Genomic DNA, 22,371 nt, shown 5'->3' on the forward strand with positions numbered 1-22,371 from the left:
GTAAGAATAAATAAAGCCATTTGCCAACATTTCAAAGACTCAGAAAGTTTACTACCCACAGAACTACTATGAGAGAATTACTAAAGGACGTAATCCAGAAAGAAGATATATGAAACCGGAACCAATCTGTCCGGGACACGAGGCCATGGTGAGCAAAGAAATTAGTCAACCTTACTATTAAGTTTAAATAAGTTGAAAACTTACATTTTTAACTTAAAAGAATAAGCCTATAAGTATAATTCCATAGTATTATCATTTCAGGGGTGGGTAGGCAGCGGGAGGGGGTGGGGCACATATAGGAACTAAGTGTGGTAATGTTTGTGCTTTGTTTGGACCGTGTGGATTTAGATACTGATTAACTCTTAAGATCAGTGTTTTTGAAACTGAGCTGTAACCAAGAGTAAAAAATATTTTATATTACAAATAACTATATAGATAGATGCATGTAAGTAATTAAAACTATCAGAAAACCATGCTTAGCTATATAATATGTAACAAAAATAATACTAAAATACTAAAAAGTTAATGTCCAATATAGTTATTTCTAAGGATCATTATGATGCACTATATTTTTTGTTAAATTTAATTTCCTTTTTAAATGCTAATTGTGACCTATTAAACTGATTTCATGAAGTACTAATGAGTCATAACACAGTAAACACTGCTCTAGATGTTGTCCGAAAAACATATTTGAGAAAGTGTGTGTTTAAAACGTTTTTAAATGAATAGAAATATAATTTATAGCTTTTGAGATAATTGTGGGAAAAAATCTTTAGAAGAAAACAGTCCATCTGTAAATCAGTGAAAGGAGTTTTTAAAAATCATTAGGAAACAGGATAAGTAGAAAACACAAAACAAGACAGCAGGAATTAATTGAACTGTATCTGTAATTAGATTGTAACATCTTTTGAAAAAGCTCATAATTAATAATGATCCCCTTAAAGAAGTAACTAAAATTATCTAGCATTTTCTGGAGTTCCCGTCTACTGCAATAAAACAAGAAAATGACTCCAGAGAGAGAACTATCATTTGCAGATAACGTCCCATAGAAGAAGTATAACACAAAGTATATTAGACCTTTAGGGGGAAAACTAAAAATTTGTGAAGGATATTTAATCTGATAATGGTACCATGTTCAGAGATCAGAACACTTGGTAATGCAATATAACGTGTTCTCCCTTAAGTTTTCTTTCCAAATATCATATGATGAAACAATATATAAACATGTTAATAGTATTGATGTGACTGTTAAATTTTTATTCTATAACAATAATAGTGTTATATAATTAATGAATGCGAGATCAATTTTGCTTATGGTTTTTATTAATGAGTAAAATTTATATAGTGCTTATAATACAGGAAGAAGCGTTGCTTCATTCCAGGAATTGACAGAAAGCCAAAATGAAGTTCAGCAGGCAAGGGAGAGTGAGGCGAATGCAGCAGCCTTGTGAGCCATGTCAAGAATTTTGGAAGACATTGAAAGGTCTTAAGTAGGAGAGTAATGTAATCACACTTGTTTTTTTAAAGAGGTCCTTCTGGCTGCTCCTTGAATAACAATGTGGAGTTGGCAACGAATGGGTTTAGCAAGATGATCTAGCTATGAAAATAGTCCAGGGAAGGAATAATAATGACTTGGAATATGGTTATGACAGAGGAAATGGTGAGTAGTGTTGGTCTGGAAGGATTTTAATTAGATTGGGGTGCTGTTCCTTTACATTGGGTATGCTGAAATAGGTCCCAGTTTTTAGAGGGTGGATTATAAATTCAGTTTGGATACATTGGACAGGAGATTTCTAAGGGAAATCCATGTGCGAATATCAGGTCAATAATAAGAATCTGAAATTTGAGGATGATCTGTGGTCCAGATGATAATTATAGCCATGGATGTGGATATGATGGTTCTAAAGATCAGGTATATGATGAGAAGAACAGAGGAATACAGAGTTGGGCCCCAGTAGATAAAGATCTGAATGAAGAAAACTCTGTATCTGACGTACACATCCATTCTAATGAAACAATTAGAAAGTCTGGATTTTTACTATATAAATAATGAGCTTTACATTAATAAAATAATGCCATTAGTCAGCTCTACAAGCTTTATTTGGTTTGCTTCTATCTGCCTACTTAATTTCAACATTTCTACTCAATACATGAGACAGTTCAACAAAAAAGATGATAAATTACTCAGTCTAACTTGTGACATTGGATGTCTCATAGTAATTCTACTGGCATTAAATTGAATTACCCCACCCAATACTTCAAATGTTAGAAAACATAATCAAAATCTTTTTCATATGTATTCAAATCATAATTCTAAAGTTATCCTTTAAATAGATGGAAGAATTAATCTGTGAATATAGCAGGAAGTGTTTTCAAATTAGGGTCCGACTTTCTTGGCTATACTTAAGAAGCTACATTAAGTAACGCATACATAAATAGACAGATGAATGGAACAAAGTGATTTAGTTATAAACCGTCTATACATGAGTTTCTTTTTTCAGTGAAAGCATCCACATAAGTCAGCAGGAAACCAAAAGGTTTATTACTGATGCTTTACAGTTGCCAAGATTGAGGCTTGTTAAAAGCACTCAATAATTAACTTCCTATGTCTATGTTGCTATGTTTCTTTGACCTTTTTAATCTCATGTATAATGGAGGTGAACTGATCCATGTGAAGGTCTACTTTCTGTGTCCTTGGCATCCATTAAATCTCAAATGAAGCAGAAGTCACAAACTTTCTGCAGTCCCTCCTTCGTCCTTGCTCTCAGTTCCCCTTTAATTGTCCTCCTCAAATGTGAATGGATCATTTATCAAGTCTCAGACTTGATGTAGGATATAACCATTTTTGAAAAACTTTTACAGTGGTTTTTCAACTATTGTTTCCAATGTCTCCCTTGTCTGCTTCCTACCTCAGACTGTCATCTGTGACATTTTGATACTCTGGTGACAATTCTCCTTTGAAAAAGTTTTAAATGTTTCTACTATCAGTAGCAATCCAGGTTCTTGATTTGGTGATAAGGCTCCTCATAGTTCTACCAATTCTTCAATTTGTAGCCATTGTAGTGTAGAAAAGAAAATGCTGGTTTTGGACAACCATTTGTCCACTTAACTACATTTAAAACTCTTAGCCCAGGATCTGATACATAGAGTTGTGCCTTACGGGTGTTGCTCTGCCATCACTGTTATAGAAACTTGCTGCACTGTGTCAGAATTCTTTTCTTTGCTATTGACCGTTGTCAACAGGACCCTTGTCTTGATACACTTCCAGTGCCAGTGCTAGTGAATAAATATAAAATGTTTTTCATTTTTAGCAACATGAGCACTTTTACAACTTACCTCTAACACCAGATGGGTTTCTAATTAGCTTACAACATAGAATTTTAATGTCAAAAGACTGAAGCATAACAATGACTAATAGCTTAGTTTTTTTTTTAATTCTCGTAATTTTCTATGGTAGATCTTTTATCAGGGTATGTATGAATTGTGTATCAACCACACACATCAGAATGATTTATGATTCATTTTCATGCCTCAAATTAATATGTCATTATGAAACAATTTTTACGGACTGTTTTTTCCTATAGGAAAAAAACCTTGAGGATAATTTGCAGAGTTTGGCTACACGGTTAGCTCCAATTTATAAGCAGTATGCTCCAGTTGCTTACCAAAACCAGGTACGTTTTGGGACCTTAAAAAGTGCTCTTAGCATGGTCGAAATTTCTATATAAACAAAATCATTGTTAATAAAAATCCTTTCAAATTTGAACCTTAATGTATATATCTATTTATCAGATAACTTTCAAAATTATCTAGTCTTTTTTTAAGAGAGTCTTCCTATTATGGCAATTAAATTAAAATTCCAGAGTGTCAGAATTATAATTTCTAGAAATAAAATACCTAAAAGCGTGAATCCATGATTAGTTCAACATATAAAATTTAATCAACAGATTATGTTTTAATAGAACAAAAGACAAAAACCACATGATAACTCTATAGTTGTAGAAAAAACATTTGACAATCCAATACTTTTTCATGATGAAGATACCCAACAAACTAGCAATAGGCTATCTCCTCAACCTAATAAAGTACAGTTGTGAAAAACCCACAGCTAACATCACGATGCATTATAAAAGACTAAAATCTTTTTATCTAATATTTGGAACAAGAGAAGAATGTCTGCTCTTACCACCTTCTTTTGAACATTTTACTGGAGATTCTAGTTATGGCAATTAGTCAAGTAAAAGAAATCCAGACTAAAGAAGAGATAAAATGATCTCTAATAGTAGATGAAATTGTGTGTGTAGAAAATACTGAGAAATAGACATACACATGCAACTTAGAGCTAATAAGTGAGCTAAGCAAGGTTTTAGGGTAGAAGATCAATATGCAAAAATCATTATATTTTATACCCTAGTAATAGACAATCCAAAAATGAAATTAAGAAAAAATACATCATCAAAATTTAAAAATTTTATGCTTCCAATGACATCATCAAGAAAGTAAGTTGGGACGGTGAAGGAGAGATGCTGGCCAAGGGGTACTCTCAGGTGTAAGATAAGTAAGATCTATAGATCTAGTGCACAGTGTGATGTCTATAATTAACAATATGAATTATTTACTTCAAAGTTTTTAAGAGATCTTAAGTGTTACCACTACATACACAAAATAATCACAGTTATGTGAAGGGATTGAGATGTTAACTAATTTTACTGTGATAATCATTTTGCAATACATACATATATCTAGTAAACACATTGTATACTTTAAACATACATACATTATATGTCTGTAATCATAAAGCTGGAGAGGGACACACAAATTCTTTGAAAAGTAAAAAGACAACCAGAGAAAGTGAGAAAATATTTGCAAATCACATATCAAAGTAAGAATAAGTGTAAATTTAAAAAATTTGAAACATAACCAGAGATCCATGTTTTTAAAATTCTGTAGTTTATTTGTATTATCATGAATAGCATGCTCTCTCAAATTCTCAGCTTTTTAAAAAGTTATAAATTCACTCTTTACTGATTCACAAATATATAGATGTATATATCTACTTTTTGTAAACATTGAAGACCCTGCATATATGATTAATGCATTGAATTAGTCTTTCTTCCTAATGAAATAATGTAAATTCCTCTTCTTGTTCACCACCACCAGTAGGGATTAGTGTCCTTATCCTACCTTTAGTCGTAATCCATGGTTTTCCTCTATGTGTTCTGAAATGCTTTATCCTCTACAAAGTCACTACAATAATATAGTACAGTCTCAGAAATCTCTGAAATTACAAAATGTGATTAAGAACTTTGTCAGAAAGTGATTTTTACAATTCCTGAAGCAGATTCTTTCAGTCTCTTAAAATTGTGTCACGCATTCTTTTTTAGGTGGAATATGAGCATGTTGCTCGAGAATGTCGGCTTGGCAGCAAAGAAGGTCGTCCATTCTCTGGGGTCACTGCTTGCCTAGACTTCTGTGCCCATCCCCACAGGGACATTCACAACATGAATAATGGAAGCACTGTGGTAAGTACCTGGGTGGCTTTGATTCTTATAAGCTCCATTGCTATATGCTTAGACTGATGTACTTAACTATGGTTATGGTGATAAATCATATTTTATGTTCTGTTCCACATAGTGTATATACAGAAAAAATATTTGTATAAGTCATAATCAAAGCACTTCCAAAAAGTTACAGGACCAGCCTTAAACAAATATTTTGTTGAAAGTCTTCAATGATGTATTTAATTATACTAGGTTTGCTGGGAAGTTAGACTACATGATTATTCAAAGCAACAATTCAGTGCCAATCAATTGGTAGGTAGGAAGTTAAGCAACTTAATGTTTCTTTTTTTGCCATCTTGTACCTCAGGGTTTTTGTAAGGGAACTGTACTATATTTATTGTCCTTTTTATGCATTTTGGTTCTTGATGCCAGCATATATGAAGTTACATTAATATTCCAAAATTACCAGAAATTTGTATTTAGACGTGCATACTATGCTTACAGCCATAAAAGAGTCGCATACCCATAGCATGAGACCAATCAAGAGATACTTAAATAAGGTAGAAGACCCCAGGAAAAATTGTGCAATATAGTCCTTTTGTAAAGGAAATGAATTTGCTTCAAAGTAACTGTCTTCTTCTTACTGAGTAAAACAGATTAATAAAGAGCAATTGCCTCTTTTTTTGCCCTACACCAATCTGGTTGGTTGGTCCTATATAAAACAGTTACAAGCCCTTAAAGTGTGATTGCAAGTGCAGACTGATCCATCAAAAGGCACCTTGCATTCCTTGTTTGGTCAGTGATGTTTATCAGTGATAGATTAAGGAGCCAAAATAAATTTTTTGTGTATCACTCCTCTCTGCTGATGTTGACTATAGTCTTTGAGACCAATGTTATTTCTCACTATTGAAATTATATAAGCCTGGCCAGATGAATCTTAGCCAGAGAGTGGTTCATCATCATCCCTTGGCTAGTACATTTTACCTCAATTGCCTCATTACCAAATACCTGTGAAATTATGCTGGATTAGGTTTGGAGTCACTCTAAATCTGGTTCCTCTTCTCTTGTGTATGATTTAGTGATTGCTCTTGTAATGAGCCTTGTTCATAGAACCTGGCATCTCCATCTCCTGAGCCCTTGAAAATATACTGCCAACTTTCCTTGTACCCTGTTTCTCCCGTCCCTCTAATTCTGCTCCTAATGTCTAGTCCTTGTCCCCTGCATAGTCTCCCTGAGGACAAATAAATTGAAGTAAACATTTATCGGTGGAAGACTCTAATTTTTAACATGATTATTTTTAAATTATTACCAAATTCCACCCAGAGTGCTCAATATTTTTGCCTTGCTGGAAAATGTGACTACAGATGTTGAGAAAATAGTGTGATCAAAACTTTCAGCTTACCTTCTTTATCGTCCGTGTGCATCTAGTTCCATCAACCCTGAAAATGAATTTTGGTCATTTCATTTATTTCCAACCCTTTAACATCTCTACTGTCTTAGAGTTCGAAGCTCTAGGACAAATGTTTGTAATGAAAAATAATGAAACAATTCGATTTTTTTGATGGATTTTTTAATGACATTTGAAAGTTAATTACCATTAGAATATTAGTTTATGAAGAAGAATATTAATATTAGGTATCAACAGTCAGGAATTTCCTATATATAGTTCTGTATTTTCATTTCTCTATAATAAATAAAAGTAGCTTTTAAAATAAGGAAAAAGGCTGAGATCAGTTATATTCAAGACAGAATTTTTTTTTAATATTTTAATTTAAAATAATCCTAGTTTACATCCAAAAGAAAGATGGGCAAGCTTACTGATGTGCTCCTAACTAGAACAGAAGCAAAGTGGAGCAGAAAGAGAAAATTTATCAGGGTAAACTATTTGGGTTAATATTTTTAACTACTAGAATATAAGTTCTGCTAGAAAGAGAAACATCTTGCTCTTGTTTTGCTTCATTAATATATGTCCATTTATTTAGTGAAGAAGGAAACATACCATCCTAACAAGGTGTGAAAAAAAATCTGTAGATAAATTCCACTTACAGGTAGAGGCGGAAAATCCTAGAGGAAAATACAGCAAATTAGAAAATTCATCATAACTGAGCCCCTCTACCCAAAGAATATAGCATTATTTAAATCTTAAGAAATAAGGTTACATATAGGCTAAAATAACATCTTAATAGTTCATATTTAATATGAAGACAGTAAGTTACTGAACTGAATAGTGTTGGGTGGCTTGATATATAAGGCATTTGTCTAAAATTAACGTAACAGTAGTAACCAATGGAAAATTAAATGGGAATAAAGATTCCTTCCACAGAGGCAACAGTAAGAAGGTGGGAATAACAGTGACGCATGTATAGGACCTGTGTTTCCCATTTCATGTTTTCTTCCTATCAGGTTTGTACGTTAACACGAGAAGATAACCGTTCATTGGGTGTCATTCCTCAAGAGGAGCAGCTGCATGTGCTGCCTCTTTATAAACTTTCAGATACAGATGAGTTTGGCTCAAGGGAAGGAATGGAAGCTAAGGTACAATCTGGGGCCATTGAGGTCCTTGCACCCCACCGCAAAAAAAGAACACGTTTTACGCAGCCAGTTCCTCGTTCTGGGAAGAAGAGAGCAGCAATGATGACAGAGGTTCTCGCCCATAAGATAAGGGCCGTAGAGAAGAAATTTATTCCCCGAATCAAGAGGAAGAATGATTCAACCACAAACAACAGTAAGACTTCATCGTTGCCGCTTTTAGGTGAGGCCAGTGGACCCTGCTCATTCTGTGCACAGCTTTGCTTGGCAGAAGGATTTGGACTTGACTTGGCACCTTATTTTTCCTCTCCTTTTTCTTTGCTACTGTCTTAGGAATGAGGCAGTAGGAAAACGAAGCTTTAGATCAGAATTAAATTAATCAATTAAGTTAGTTAATTGTTCTTCACATCTCATTTGTTTTTAATAGAGTTTGTTTAGAGTCCAAGCCAAGACAGTATATTTCTACATACTTGCCAAAACTAAAAGTTAAGAAAAGTGACTTATCAGTACTTCTTGGAATGTTTTTCTACTTATGCTTTTTTTTTTCCCATGTTATTAATGTTATTATTATTATTTGTTCCCCATCTGTTTTGGAAACCCACTTCTTCTTGGCATACATGGAACAATATCACTTTCTTGAAGTCTTCCTTAATCACCTTTACCATCAATTTAAGTAAGCTAGTCAGCAAATACTACTGAGGATTACTTTGAACTTTCTAAGTTCTGGAAATGTAGCAGTGAAAAAGAATTCCATTTAAAAGGGGTTGTCAGAGAAGGATTCACTGTAAACTAGGCATTGGAGTAAAATCCTAAGAAGTGACAATGGGCAATGTTTTTATTTGGAGAAATAGCATGCCAGTCCAAGGAAATGGCAAGTGCAAAGGTGAGGAGACAGGAATTTACCTTGAATACTTGGTGCATGCAAGGAGGCACCAATGTGGCGGGAGCTGGAGCAGAACATGAAATGCGGAAAAAAGTAGGAGATGAGATCCAAGAGGTGAGAAGGGTGTCTGAGCTGCTCATCTCGGGCTTTGCAGGTGGCTGTGAAGACTTAGGCCTTTACTGTGAGTAAGAGAAAGGTTACCGGAGCTTTCAGAAGAGAAAAGGGCTATGATCTGACTCAGAATAACATTTTGGTTACTGTGTTGAAAGTTAAAGTGGGACAGAGAAGAGAAAAATTGGGTGATCACAAAGTGGCTATCCTAAAAACTCAGGAGAGTGATGATGGATCTTGGAGCAGAATGGCTAATGAGAAAGATACAATCTGGGGCCAGGTGGAGTCAACATGATTTCAGATAGATTAGTTTTGGAGTGTCAAGGTTTACGTCGATGTTACTGGCCTGAAGAAACTGGAAAGATGGAGAAACCAGCGATCATGAGAAATGGAGAGAAAAAAACAGATTTGGAGAGAAAGGGAGGTCAGAAGCTCACTTTTGTACATGCCAAATTGGAGATACCTGTCAGACATTCGAGTCTAGATGTTCAAGGTGAGCAGTTGAATAAGTGTGTAGTTCAGAGAAAAGTTCAGGCTGGAGGTATCATTTAGGAGGTCAGCCACATAGAGTTTGATCAAAAACAGATCCTGGGAATTCACAATTTGTAGAGGCTTCAGAGATGAGGAAGAACCAGCAAGAGAGATGTGGGAGGTCTGGTGAAGTAAGAGTGAAACCACCAAACTCGGGCTTTGCAGGCATCTGTGAAGACTTAGGCCTTTACTGTGAGTTTTCTCCAGTGTTTCAAGGAGAGAGTGATCAACCATATCAAAGGCTGCTCCTCTGTCAAAGGAGTTCAGGACTGAGATTTCATCATTTGATCTGAAAGCTACTGAGGTCCTGCTAGAGCAGATTCAGTAAAATGCTAGTGAGAATGAAGTTGATTTATGGGAAAATGAGAGAGAAATACGAGAAACTCTTGTGGCTGGTAGCTGTAAAGAAGATCAGTCAAATACAGTGAAGGTTATGAGTTGAGAGTTTTCTTTCTTAAATCACAATTTGTAAAAGTTACAGGAAATTTTTTTAAATATACAAAGTAGTGAGTTATATAATGAATCTCACTTACTGCATATGTGCCCAGTTTAAAATTTTTTCAATACATAGCAATTCTTATTTATACCCTGACCCAGACCCCATCCCTTTTTTTTTTGTAATAAATTGTAAACACCATATCATATTATCCATTGATTCATCAGTGTGTGTCACTAAAAGATAAAGAATCTTTATTACTGCAATAACCTAAAACAAAAAATAATGCATTAGTACCAATAGTGTTCAAATTGCTCCATGTGCCTCCTAATTGATGTTGTTTTTTACATTTGGTTTGTTTAAATCAGCATCTAAACAAGGCCATACATTATATTTAGTTGTTATGTCTCCTATATATTTTTTTAAGCTCATTTTTCCTCTTTATCTTTTTTTCTTTTTTCATTGTAGCAGAAACCATTGTCCTATAGAGACAAACTCAGCTTCAATTTAAAAAGGTTACCATGGCAAGAACACTGTCTCTGACTTGTACTCTCCTGTTTCTCACATTAGGAAGTACATAGTGTGTCTGGTGGCTCTTTGTGATGTTAACACTGATCCATGAGCCAGGTATTGTCAGCCTGCTGGACTCACTGTAATGTTCCCTGTCCGTTTTATACCTAATGGTTTTAGAAACACTTAGCATTATTTTCTGTATTCCTTATTTCATTAGGAGTAATGAAGTCTGTCACTCTTCCATTTGTTAGTTGATCTTCTTTTAAAAAGAAATATTGTCCCTATCAAAAACTTCAATTCTGAGGTACGGTTCTTAAAGAGAAATCAAATGCTTAGCGGTTTGCCTTTATTCATCAGTTTTCAGAATGCAAGTTAGTTCTCAAGTGTCTTCCAGTGTGGTCAAATTTTTTTTTTTTTTAATAGTGTCCATTTGATCTCATGGCCTTTAACATAGTTTATATTTCTAAGCATAGTAATTAGGGTTTTGTTCGATTTTTTGTTTTGCTTTGTTTGTTTTTACTAAATTTGAAAATGTTTTACAAATCCTGGTCATTAGAAACTCATCAAGCTGGCTTCTGAATTCTTTTATCAGGGTCCCAGTTGTCTTTGATAGTTTCCCAGAAGAAACTATCTGACAAGATATTTCAGGCTTATCTTATATAACCTTCCCTTTATCAGCCGTTTCTCTGAGAGGTCTAAAGGAAAAAATGCACTATGTATTTATACTGATATTCAAACTTAGAATTATAGGATATTCCACAACCTCTTTGATTTTTACATTTGTAAGAGTTGTTTTGTTTTTGTTTTTGTAAGATGAGAGAAATAACTGTAGACATTTATATAGTGCTGGGAGATTCATTAAAGAGACAAGGCAGGGAGAATTATCATTTCTTTTTGCTTGTAGCTCTATTTTATAGATACTTAATAGAGGTTTATTTTAAGATTCACATATCTGGTTCCATGCTGCTTGTTAACAACAGTCATCTTTCCAACTTTGTGTCATTCCCCAGGAGCATCCTTACATGCTATTTTTTTAGTAATAAGTACCCTATTAATACCTATACGATAATATTTGCCCCATAACCCTTGTCCTTTTGAAATCTCACTCATAAGAACTTTTTAATGGATGTATCCAACTCAATAAAAGACTCATCACTCTTGTCATCTTTCCTTCCCGTGATGTCTATTCAATCAGCAGTTTAACCTCTGTAATGATAACAGATGCAGCCACAGACAGTAGTAGCACAGTTTTCTTAAGGTACCACTCCTGGGCCCTGTGTCTGAGTTCTCTTCAGAGAACTATCCTGTCTCCAGGTTGTATCACCTGAGGGGAAAGTTGGAGATTTTCTGAATTAGATCAGTGTTTGCTATTATATTGCTAGTTATTTTAAAACATGGCTACTATTTCTATCTCTTGGTCCTAAAATCCACTGCTCTTGCACTTGCAAATTTTTTTTTTAGAACGTCAGAACAGGGAGAATGTCCTCAAGCAAAATGATTCCATCTGATGTGTTTGTTTGAAATTGTCAGAACAGATTACTTGCATTGGGCAGTGTGATGATAATCTACGTAGTTAGTGAGAAAGAAACGAAGCTAAATGCACTTGTTATTGAGGTTTACAAATGGCTTGTTTGCAACTAAAATTTTTTATGTGACTTCCCTTTGCCTAATAATTAACTTTACCAGTTATGATGCTTTCATTACCCAGCAATATTTATAAACTAATACCTATTTTACCTTTTAAAAAAATGAGATCATACAATACTTAAAATGTATCTAAGCATCTCTTTGAGTAGTTCAGTATGGCTCTATGTAGTAATATTACCACCTGCATTGTATTCCAATGTGTGGTTTTAATATTTGCTTCATAGCCAGTGTGGTCATTTCTAATATCTTGCTGTTTGAAACAGTGGACATCCTTCTGGCTAAATCTGTGCATTTATTTGTGATTATTTCTAAAGGGAAGAATTCTTTAAAGAAAATCATTGGGTGAAAAAGCATACCAAACTACATGCAATTTTTAATGATTGTGTATGTATTTAACTCAAAGTAAATAGAAGAAAACTGGCCAACAGTGCCATCATCAGTGTTCTGTTACATTATTTTTGGAACGTCACATTAAAAATATTCTTCAAAGACAACAGCTATCAGAAGTTGTTTGTACCTACCCTCATATTTGGTGTCCTTTTCTCTGTTTAGGGAATAAAACCGAGACTTTGCAACCTGACATAAAAAGTGAAACTGAACCCCATTTCATCTTCAAAGGTTCGGACACTAAAACCTACTCACTCACCCCATGCATTCCTCACCCAGTCAAAGAGGCAAACTTTTCTCCAGGCTTCTCCTGGTCCCCCAAGACTGCTTCGGCCACAACAACTCCTTTTAAGACCGATGCGTCAGTTCCGTACGGGTTTTCAGAAAGAAGTAGCAGCCCCACCTGCACAATGCCTTCTGCAAGACACAGTGGTGCTAGTGCAGCCGCTGGGCAGTGCCCTGGAACTGCACCGTCTGGGGGAGTGGTTCCTCTTTCCTCCTTGTCTTCTCCCCTTGCCAATTCCCTGGTTTATTATGAGCCCCCCACTGGTCCATCTGAGCAGCTAACTTCGCATCTGCCAAACCAGCAGCCCCCATTCATCACCTCTCCTCCTGAACTTGCTTCCTCTCTGGTGGAAGAAGAAGAGCAGCATTCTGAAGCAGATGAGCCTCTCTCAGACGACCCGCTCTCAGACGACCCCTTGTCACCTGCTGAGGAGAAGTTACCCCACATCGATGAGTATTGGTCAGACAGTGAGCACATCTTCTTGGATGCCAATATTGGGGGGGTGGCGATAGCACCTGCTCACGGCTCCGTTTTGATTGAGTGCGCCCGGCGAGAGTTGCACGCTACGACCCCTGTTGAACACCCAAACCGGAATCATCCTACGCGCCTCTCCCTTGTCTTCTACCAGCACAAAAACCTGAATAAGCCCCAACACGGTTTTGAACTAAACAAGATTAAGTTTGAGGCTAAAGAAGCTAAGAATAAGAAAACTAAGGCCTCAGAGCAGAAAGACCAGGCAGCTAATGAGAGTCCTGAACTGTACCCTGAAGTTAATGAATTGAACCAAATTCCTTCTCATAAAGCATTAACATTAACCCATGACAATGTTGTCACCGTGTCCCCTTATGCTCTCACACATGTTGCAGGGCCCTATAACCATTGGGTCTGAAGGCTTTTCTCCCCTTCTTAATGCCTCTGCTTTGCGCAGTGTATTTTTTCAAGGTGCTGTTAAAAGGAAGTTATGTTGTCGTTTACTATAGCTTCATCTCACCCGTTTGAAGGCCGAGGTTAAAAAAAAAAAATTGGGGTGGGTATTTCTTAACTGTGACTATTTTGACAATTGATAGAAGGTGCACATTTTAAGCAAAAATAAAAGTTTTATAGTTTTAAATACATAAAGAAATGTTTTGGTTAGGTGTTAACCTTGATAGAATCACTCAGTTGGTGCTTTAAATTAAGTCTGTTTACTATGAAACAAGAGTCATTTTTAGAGGATTTTAACAGGTTAATGTGTTATGATGTAAAATCAAGATGCAGTGTTAACTCTACACAGCTCCTGGTGCTTAACCACACTGACACAATTAAAAATAAGCTGAATTATTATTTCATGGTGCCATTGTTCCAGCATCTTCCAATCATTGCTACAGAATTGGCATATTCCTTTGAAATAAACCAATGAAATCTTCTTTCTTTTAATATATCTCTCCTGTATAAAGTAATTCATTATTGTTAATAATGGTTGGAGGCTGTTCATAAGTTGTAAATATATATTTTAAAAGCACTTTCTATTTTTAAAAGTAACTTGAAATAGTATAGTATAAGAATCCTATTGTCTATTGTTTGTGCATATTTGCATACAAGAGAAATCATTTATTCTTGCTGTGTAGAGTTCCATCTTGTTAACTGCAATATGTATTCAAATCATGTATATGGTTTTTTTTAATGTGTCCTCTCATTCAAATATTAGTTACCTATATAAAATAGTTAGATTGTGCAAAATGTGTTAATTATCTCTAAATCAGAATTAGAAAGCATATCACCAATACTGATTAACATTTCCTTTGGAACTTAGTAACAGTGGTCTCTTCTGATTTACTGAGTAACAGTGGCCCCAACTTACTTTCATCCCAGCTTTCTTAATATAACTCTTGAAAGGGTTTGTCAAAGGAGAGGGACATAATAAGATTCAGAAGAGTCAAATGCTTCTAAAGTCTCAAGGTGATAAAATACAAAAATTAAGTAGCAAGAACCCCACCCATCCCAAATTGCCTTATTTGTTCTGAAATCCATTCTGGTACAGAATAAGAATAAAATTCCTATAGAAATTTTTTGAAGAAAATTCCCTAGCATCGTCACACCCCCACACACCACGCATGAACAGTAGGAGTGGTATTATGAGTATGGTTTTGTCCATTAAGAGCCAATCTAAAGTAGTTTATCTAAGTGTTTTAGTTTTGGGGAAGTGTAGCTCATCTTCTCTGATAATTGCCTAGGTAACAGGAAAATAAGCATTCTTTTTATTTTAGTCTTCCCATTATTTTTTTCCCATTAATTGTATTGACTTACACCAAAACGAAAGGGATTGCCCAAATAAAATGTTTAGAACAAGAAGAAATTTCAATTAAATACTTGATTCCTGTAAAATGCAAAGGTGCTATAACATTCGAAGTGTCAGATTCCTTGGGAGCGTGGAAAACCTAATGGTGCTTCTCCCTTGGAAATGCCATAGGAAGCACACAACCGCTAACACTCATGATCATGGTGCAAAAGCAAATGGTTCTAGCAAGCTCTCTAAAGGAAAACTCATTGTAACTAATATTAAAATAATATATGGTGCAAAGTATCAGTTTCAAGCTTTTGACTAATCCAAGTAAAGGAATATGAAGGGATTGTAAATAACAAATGTGCATTGATAGACCATCTTCTTGTACAAGTAGATTTCTGCTAAATATGTAAAGTAGGGTAATTCATTGACTTGTTTTAGTATTTTGTGTGCCTTAGATTTCCATTTTAAAACATGTATATTTTTGTGAGCCTAAGGTTTCTTAACACATATAAGTATATAAATAAGTGACTGTTTATTGTTTCGGCTGCTTCAATAAGATATTTACTAGTACTAGACTATCAGGAATACACCCTTGTGATATTTCTAGAGTTTAGGCCTTAGCTCCCACTAGAAATTATTTCTTTACCAGGTTTAATGGGTAAAGTTTTGACCCTTTATCCATCCACCCATCTGTCCATTCTTCCATTCTATACTTAATTGAATGTCTCCAAAATTTAAGTATTAGCTTTTGTTGTTCTTTGAATCACCACCAATGACATAACAAACTCGAAGAATTAAAATCCTAAAGGGTACTCTTTTTGAAAAATAGATTTTTCAAAGAAATACAGCAAATTTCCTTCACTACAATCTCTTGTGATACATCTGCAGTAATTCAGATCAGGCTGTCACTAACTTTTAAGTAAGTTCCCTAGCAGTCTAAACTTGAAGCACCAATGTTAACTTAGGGGAATGTTGGAATTTGTGAAGTTAGTTGCAGTTTACCAAAAGAAGTCTGTGAAAATAGCCAGTCTCAACTACAAAGTTTCCATTACTTTATAATTCACACCATCAATGGCCTGCCTCAAGTGATAATCCCATGGTGGAATCACATGAGTCCTACCTTGTTGGATTCTATTTCATAAAGTTTAACAGTTTACCATCCCATTGTCTTGTCCTGTAAATTTTTTAAAAATATGCTTATTCAATGTTCTGCAGCATTGTGATTGTATGCTGGCTACATGAAGCAAGGAAATAAATTTGTTTGAAATGACATTTCACTTAGAAAACTGGTCATCTAACATTATTTCTACATCTCTAATACATTTTATTATAAGGATCTTTTGTTTTACCTCCTTTAAAGCACTCAAATTGGGTTTTCAGTCTTCTGCCTTTGTTTATGGTATAATAATAGAATTCACTGATACATGATTTCTAGGTTAGCCCAACCTGTTCATAATATGTTAACAAATTTATCAACCACTGAGAGAATAACTCCTGCATGTTGTAGAATCCTACAAAATATGCAGCCCTTTCAAATCCCATTTCTAATGTCTCGTAGGACAGTGTTGAAATTTTTTTTCTTGTGCTCGTCATTCTCACCTATATCTATCCAACTTATCTAAAAGGTACCAAATACATTATGTCATAAACCTAATTGAAATATGTTACTGGAAAGTTAGCCTAGCTGAAAATGTATAGCTGTAGGTAAAGTTTTGCAACATGTTAGCACAATGTTTGCATCTTAACCTTCCAACATCTTTATTACACAATCTGCATGTGGATGAAATAATTTCATTTGTTAAATACAGAATTTCAACTAGATGAGATCCACAAGCACATTTCTTGAAACATAACCCCATTACATACTTAATTGAATGCATACCCTTCTGTAAATGAAATACCAATTTAATTCCTATGAAGCAACCTACTTTCTAATGTTCTTGCTTCAGTGGACTCCTAATGATAATCATTTATTTCACAATAGCATGTATGAAAATAACCCCCAAGGATTTAATGCTTAGTCTTTTTAAAACAAATTGTAGTGAGATCTTTTATCTGGGAGAAAGTTTTGACACTGCATGACAACTTCCACCAATAGTGGGCATAGCATTACCTTTGAATATGCCACATAAATCGGTGGTTTTATGTGACCTTCAATAATATATAGCTATCCTCTGTTTCACAACTTCTAGATGCATGGAAATTTTTTTGTCTAGTTTTAATGCAGCTGAGTTGTGAACTTTTGTAGAAATTTATGATGAGAATTGTGAAAGTAATATGGCATGGCCTCACAGCACTGGAAGACACCTTAGAATCATTGAGTTCAATCACCAGGGCCCGTAAAATAGATGTCAATGTCAGTGTCTGATTGCATTTGTAATTAGAATGTAAAGTCAAAGGAAGGCCACTTTGTGCTTAGGAGGATTATAGGGGAAAAACCTTGATCTGCTCATCCACAGGGTATTTTATCACTGGGAAATAATCCTATTTTGGTACAAGGCAAAAATAAAATGTCTTTGGGTTTTTATCTGAGTGGTTCAGGGAAAGTTAAGTTAAATAGGATCAAGATTCCCCTGGCAGTTTCCTGGGCCTTGTGTAAGAAATCTGGCTGACGTTTACCTATGAAGCTGTCTTGTTTACTCATCCTGTAAGATGTGGCAAAAGTTTTATTTGCTATTTCAGTAAACAAATATCACATACTTACACAAGGCTTTTATTTCCTCTGTAACAAGGGTTAAATGTATGTAAGGAATTACAAAAGATTGAATGGTAGAAATAATTGAGGAAAGTATATTTCCATTGTATATACTACCTAGCCATGGTTGTACAGTCTATATTCATTCCTCTTGCCAAGCTGGCCTGCCAGTTAAGTCCCAGCATAGCTTATTTTGACATGGCTGTTTGCTTGTATTAGAATACTGTATTACTGGGCACAGCTTCTAAACTTGCCCATAAACCTATTGAACTCATAACTTCAATATCAGTAGTATGGCACACTTAACCAAGTGGTATAATCATTATCCTGATTCCTGAAGGAGTCTGGATTTATCCAAATTTATCCAAATCAAATTGTGCTCCATGTTGAGCTCTCTTTTAACAGGTTGAAAAAATGATGCCATCCATGGGTCTGGAATGCAATTCAGAAAGAATCAGTATGTCCTTTGTTAGAAGCTCTATTTGTGTATTTTCTTAGAATATATTGAGATTTATTAACTACTTTTTGCTTTTTTCTCTTGTGTATAAACTAGAAACTAAGTTCCTCTGTTAATTTTGGTTAGGGTGGAACTGGCATTTTACAGGACATCACTCTTTGTCCACATTGAATTCTACAAACTTTAATTCTCAGCATTCCAGTATTTGGATGACTTGTTTGATCCCTGTTTCTGCTGGGCACCCAATCAAATACCACTGTTTGCTTCAAAAGGCATGTATTTTATTCCTTCAAGTAATCCAAATGTATGCCTTATTTTGCCACAAGTCCAACACTTATCTTTTCCTTTGATGGCTGTGCTCCTTTCCAATCCCTGCTTTGACATCGTGATCCTGCCTGAATTACAGATTTTCTTCTAGTTTGTTCAGCTATTGGGTCCCCAAAATTAAAATAAAACTTAGTCTAAGGTAAGAACGTTATTACTGGATGTTAAACATGAATTGATTTAGCCCATTCGTGTTTGAGTGCAACTTTGGAAACTTGATTAACAATGTAAACCTAGTTTTCCTAAAAAGAGAAATTTTGCCCTTAGCAGCTGTTATGAAAAGCATCCTCTCTTGTCATACTCATCAGAAAAAAGTCTTGCAGCTGTCAGAAACATTTTCATTCTTGGACAAAAAGTACTGGAAAATAATCTGGTTTCTTCCCCATTTGGCTGAGTATAAACTTACAGTCTTCGAACAGAATCTGTTACTTGTTTTCTTTTCTCATTTTACTGAAGATACAATGTCACTAAGTGTATTTTCATCCTTTTTACAGTTTTTATCCTTTCCTCTGATTTTCTTTAAAACTCCATTGCTTTCTCTTCCTTCTGTACTGTTTCCATTCCCTATGTTCCCTACACACAGACATTTTGTTCATTTTATCCATTCCCTATGTTCCCTACACACAGACATTTGGTTCATTTTAAGAATAAGAGTGATCTCGATCAAGCTGTCTTTTAAGATCATGTTTCTCAAATCCTCTTTAGGATAATACCAAAAAGAATCAAGAGCTTTTATTCAGCCCTTTTCAATTAGGGGCCAATTTGGTTTTTGAGAATAGGTCGGGGTCACAAGAACACAGGTTAGCATCCAGTGCTGTCTTTACCAATCTCAACAGTGTTTGACACTCAACTCATTTACTAGTGTTTGAGTATTTTATAAAAAATTGTATAAAAAGTTAAATATTCTAGCACTATTTCTGTATGGCTTTGCTATTTCTTGATAATGCATCATACTAATTATAAATTATCTGACCAGTGACTCAGAACCAGAAACAGGTCTGATCTATAACTAGACAGTGGTTTTCTGTGGGGTTTTTGGGGTTTTTGCATGTTTTCCTCCTTATCTCCCAAATTTGTGGATGGTATCTATCTATTAATGTCAGCGTATCCCCTGGAATTTGGTTGTTGGCAGTGATAGGAACTGTTCTATAACCTGGGAGAGAGAAGTTTAAAAATGGATTGAAAGTACTTGGAAGAGTTCTTAAAAGATGAGTTGTCAGTCATCAGAAGCTCTTTTGAGCACAATAGGGGAAAATTAAAGGGCAGAAAGGGAGAAATGTATTCCTATCAGCAATCTGCAACATCACTGTCAGATCAACAAAGAAATATTTCATATTTCACATTCAATACTGGGTTCATCCGAAAAAAGAGCAGTTCAAAATGAGGAACGATTTTGAAAGCAAATACGGTAGTAAGAAAAATTACCCTGTAATTATAATCCTGTGAAATGTTTTATGTTATCAGACTGCTAACTATGTGCTACTTTTTCTCCCCAACACTGAGGGTTGGACAGAAAACATGTTTCCCATCTTACTCGTGAGGAACCTGCAGATTGGTGAAAATGCAAATTTCTGTTTTCTTGCTGCAAGTCACACAGCAGGTCATCCCATCTCAGACTAAAACATTCAATATCTGCCAACTACTAAATGCATTTCTACACCATATTCTATGACTTAGTGTTATTGAGTAGAAATTTTGCCAGGCCTGATCTAAGAATAATATAAAGCCTACTTATTGTATACAAAACATACTTCTGAAGTATTTTGTTTTCACTATTTATTTGGCCAACCATTTTCCTACGCATACTTTGGAAGGTCTCAAATTCCCAGGATTTCTGCATTAGGACTTAGATTAATGAAGTTTTATTTCTTCCCCTGTAAAAATCTTTTCTTTAAATAAAGAATGTTCCTGTACTGCTAAAACAGAGGAAAACTTCCTAAATAACCATTGTTTAATAAATATTATTTTTAAAAAGACTAAGGTAACCAACTCATGATCAAAGTTTAATGTATTTGTTATATTGAAATGGAGGTTTCTTGAAGGGAATGTTCTGGATAAACTATTTTAGTTCCTGGGCACTCATGGTAAAAAAGTAAAATTGTAGGCATCTCCAAGAGATAGTACTATCTCCCACTTAATTGAATTTGTTTTGTTTTTTGTTCCACTTTCCAGCCATGTAAAATCTCTGGGTCAAAGGTTAAATGTAACTTTGCCCAGAGCAAAAATAAATGAGATGTATTTGTAAAGTTGTTGGTAGTCTCTTTATAAAGCGGTAGGATTTTTGGCTATTCCATCAGTATATTATGGCTTACAAATGAAAAACCCAGGCCAAACTGCTCTAAGTAGCCAAATAAATTCCACTTTTGATAATTCAGTCAGTAACTGCCTAATCTCACTAATGCCTATTTGTGACATTATAAAATGAGTGACGACACAGGACTTCACAAAAACAGTGGTTTAAAAAAAACAAAGATTAAATATTTTTTATCACTATGTACGGTCATATTTTTTTTAAACTATTATGAGATAACATTGTGATAGGTGCTTTAAAAGAAATATTTTTCCAGAAATGGTTTTATAGTAAAAATAATGGGCAGCTTTTGCATTGTGTCATATGAATGGATGGTCATCTTTGGGTTACTAAGAAATCATGAAGTGTTCCCTAAAGAGAAATGGTAAAACTACTTTGCAGAAAGAAAAGCATTAATTTCCAGTTTCTTCATTTTCTCTTATGCTATATGGTGACCTATCGAGTAGATTCATATGCATATCAATACTTTGGTTTAAAGGAAAAGTCCAAGTGCTTTTCATTAGCGGGAGTAAAATACCCAAATTCTTCATGGTGAGCTACAGTAGTACTGAATTCCCAGTAGAGAAAAATCAACTTCACAAGTTAATATTCTTGTCTCTGACTTTTCCTCTCTTTAGAGTGTATGTACTATTTATTTTGTACCTTTGATTATTTTGCTTTCGGGGATTTATTTTACCTATTGCAGTCCTACTGTATTAAATACCATACAATGAAATAAGTTAGTAAAGAAAAGATTTTTGAACTCCACAAATACCCATTTTTGGTTCTTAACATATGGGTAAACAGTTTAAAGAAAAAGCACTTCACCATGTAGAAGGGAAAGAGAATCTTAAAATGTTTATTTCAATTCAGGATCAGCATGTAGTGCTCTTCATACAAGGGAACACTAGCAGTACTTGAAGACTTATGACTTGGAATTGCATGTTACTTGAAAGACCTTATTAAGCTAAATTTTGGTGCACAGCAGTTGTACATGATTTCATGTTTATGTAGCAAAATGCATTGAAATGTACTAGTATTGAAACACATGTAAAGATAGTTGTGGAAATTGTCTTATATTTTCCTTGTGTGTCTCATTTATTTAGAACATAAAGTTTCTTTTTTTTAAATTGTTCTAATTGAATTAAGGCTAAATGAATACTGTAATTGAAATTATATTTTAAATCTTTGTCATGAGTTTTTAAAAAAACTATTGCAAATTGTATCATTCCTGATTACACAGAACTTTGTGGGTGGTTTTAAATAAATTTTATACTTCTATTTTGCACCTGGTAGTTTAATTTTTCTTTCCTCTTCAAAATCATGTTTTTTAAAATTTAGCATCCAACAAAATTCACACATTTTTAACTACAAATGACTATGATTTAATATTAGGAGATGAACAGATGTATGGACTTTTCAAAACAAAGTCAAGATGGCTACATTTATTGAACCCTTATTATGCATTTTATGTAAATTATTTAATTCCCACAGTGATGCTATTAGGACTGATGC

At 34.6% G+C, this 22,371-nt stretch overlaps 1 protein-coding gene across 5 annotated transcripts in view; it reads left to right on the forward strand.

Annotated features, from left to right (window-relative positions):
- Window positions 1–22,131, forward strand: part of TET1 (tet methylcytosine dioxygenase 1) — a 133,922-nt gene extending 111,791 nt beyond the window's left edge. For 4 of the 5 annotated variants that reach the window (XM_036923984.2, XM_057505927.1, XM_057505925.1 and 1 more), the window contains 5 exons: window positions 62–148; window positions 3,585–3,674; window positions 5,385–5,522; window positions 7,905–8,253; window positions 12,704–22,131. In XM_036923984.2, the coding sequence (XP_036779879.2) occupies window positions 62–148; window positions 3,585–3,674; window positions 5,385–5,522; window positions 7,905–8,253; window positions 12,704–13,713 (1,674 nt within the window). In that variant the 3' untranslated portion in view covers window positions 13,714–22,131. The remainder of the gene's footprint in view (window positions 1–61; window positions 149–3,584; window positions 3,675–5,384; window positions 5,523–7,904; window positions 8,254–12,703) is intronic. The other variant, XM_057505924.1, reaches the window with a different exon arrangement.
- The last annotated feature ends 240 nt before the right edge of the window (window positions 22,132–22,371 follow it).

This window comes from Manis pentadactyla, chromosome 8, assembly GCF_030020395.1.
Source record: "Manis pentadactyla isolate mManPen7 chromosome 8, mManPen7.hap1, whole genome shotgun sequence".
NCBI classification, from domain to species: Eukaryota; Metazoa; Chordata; class Mammalia; order Pholidota; family Manidae; genus Manis; species Manis pentadactyla.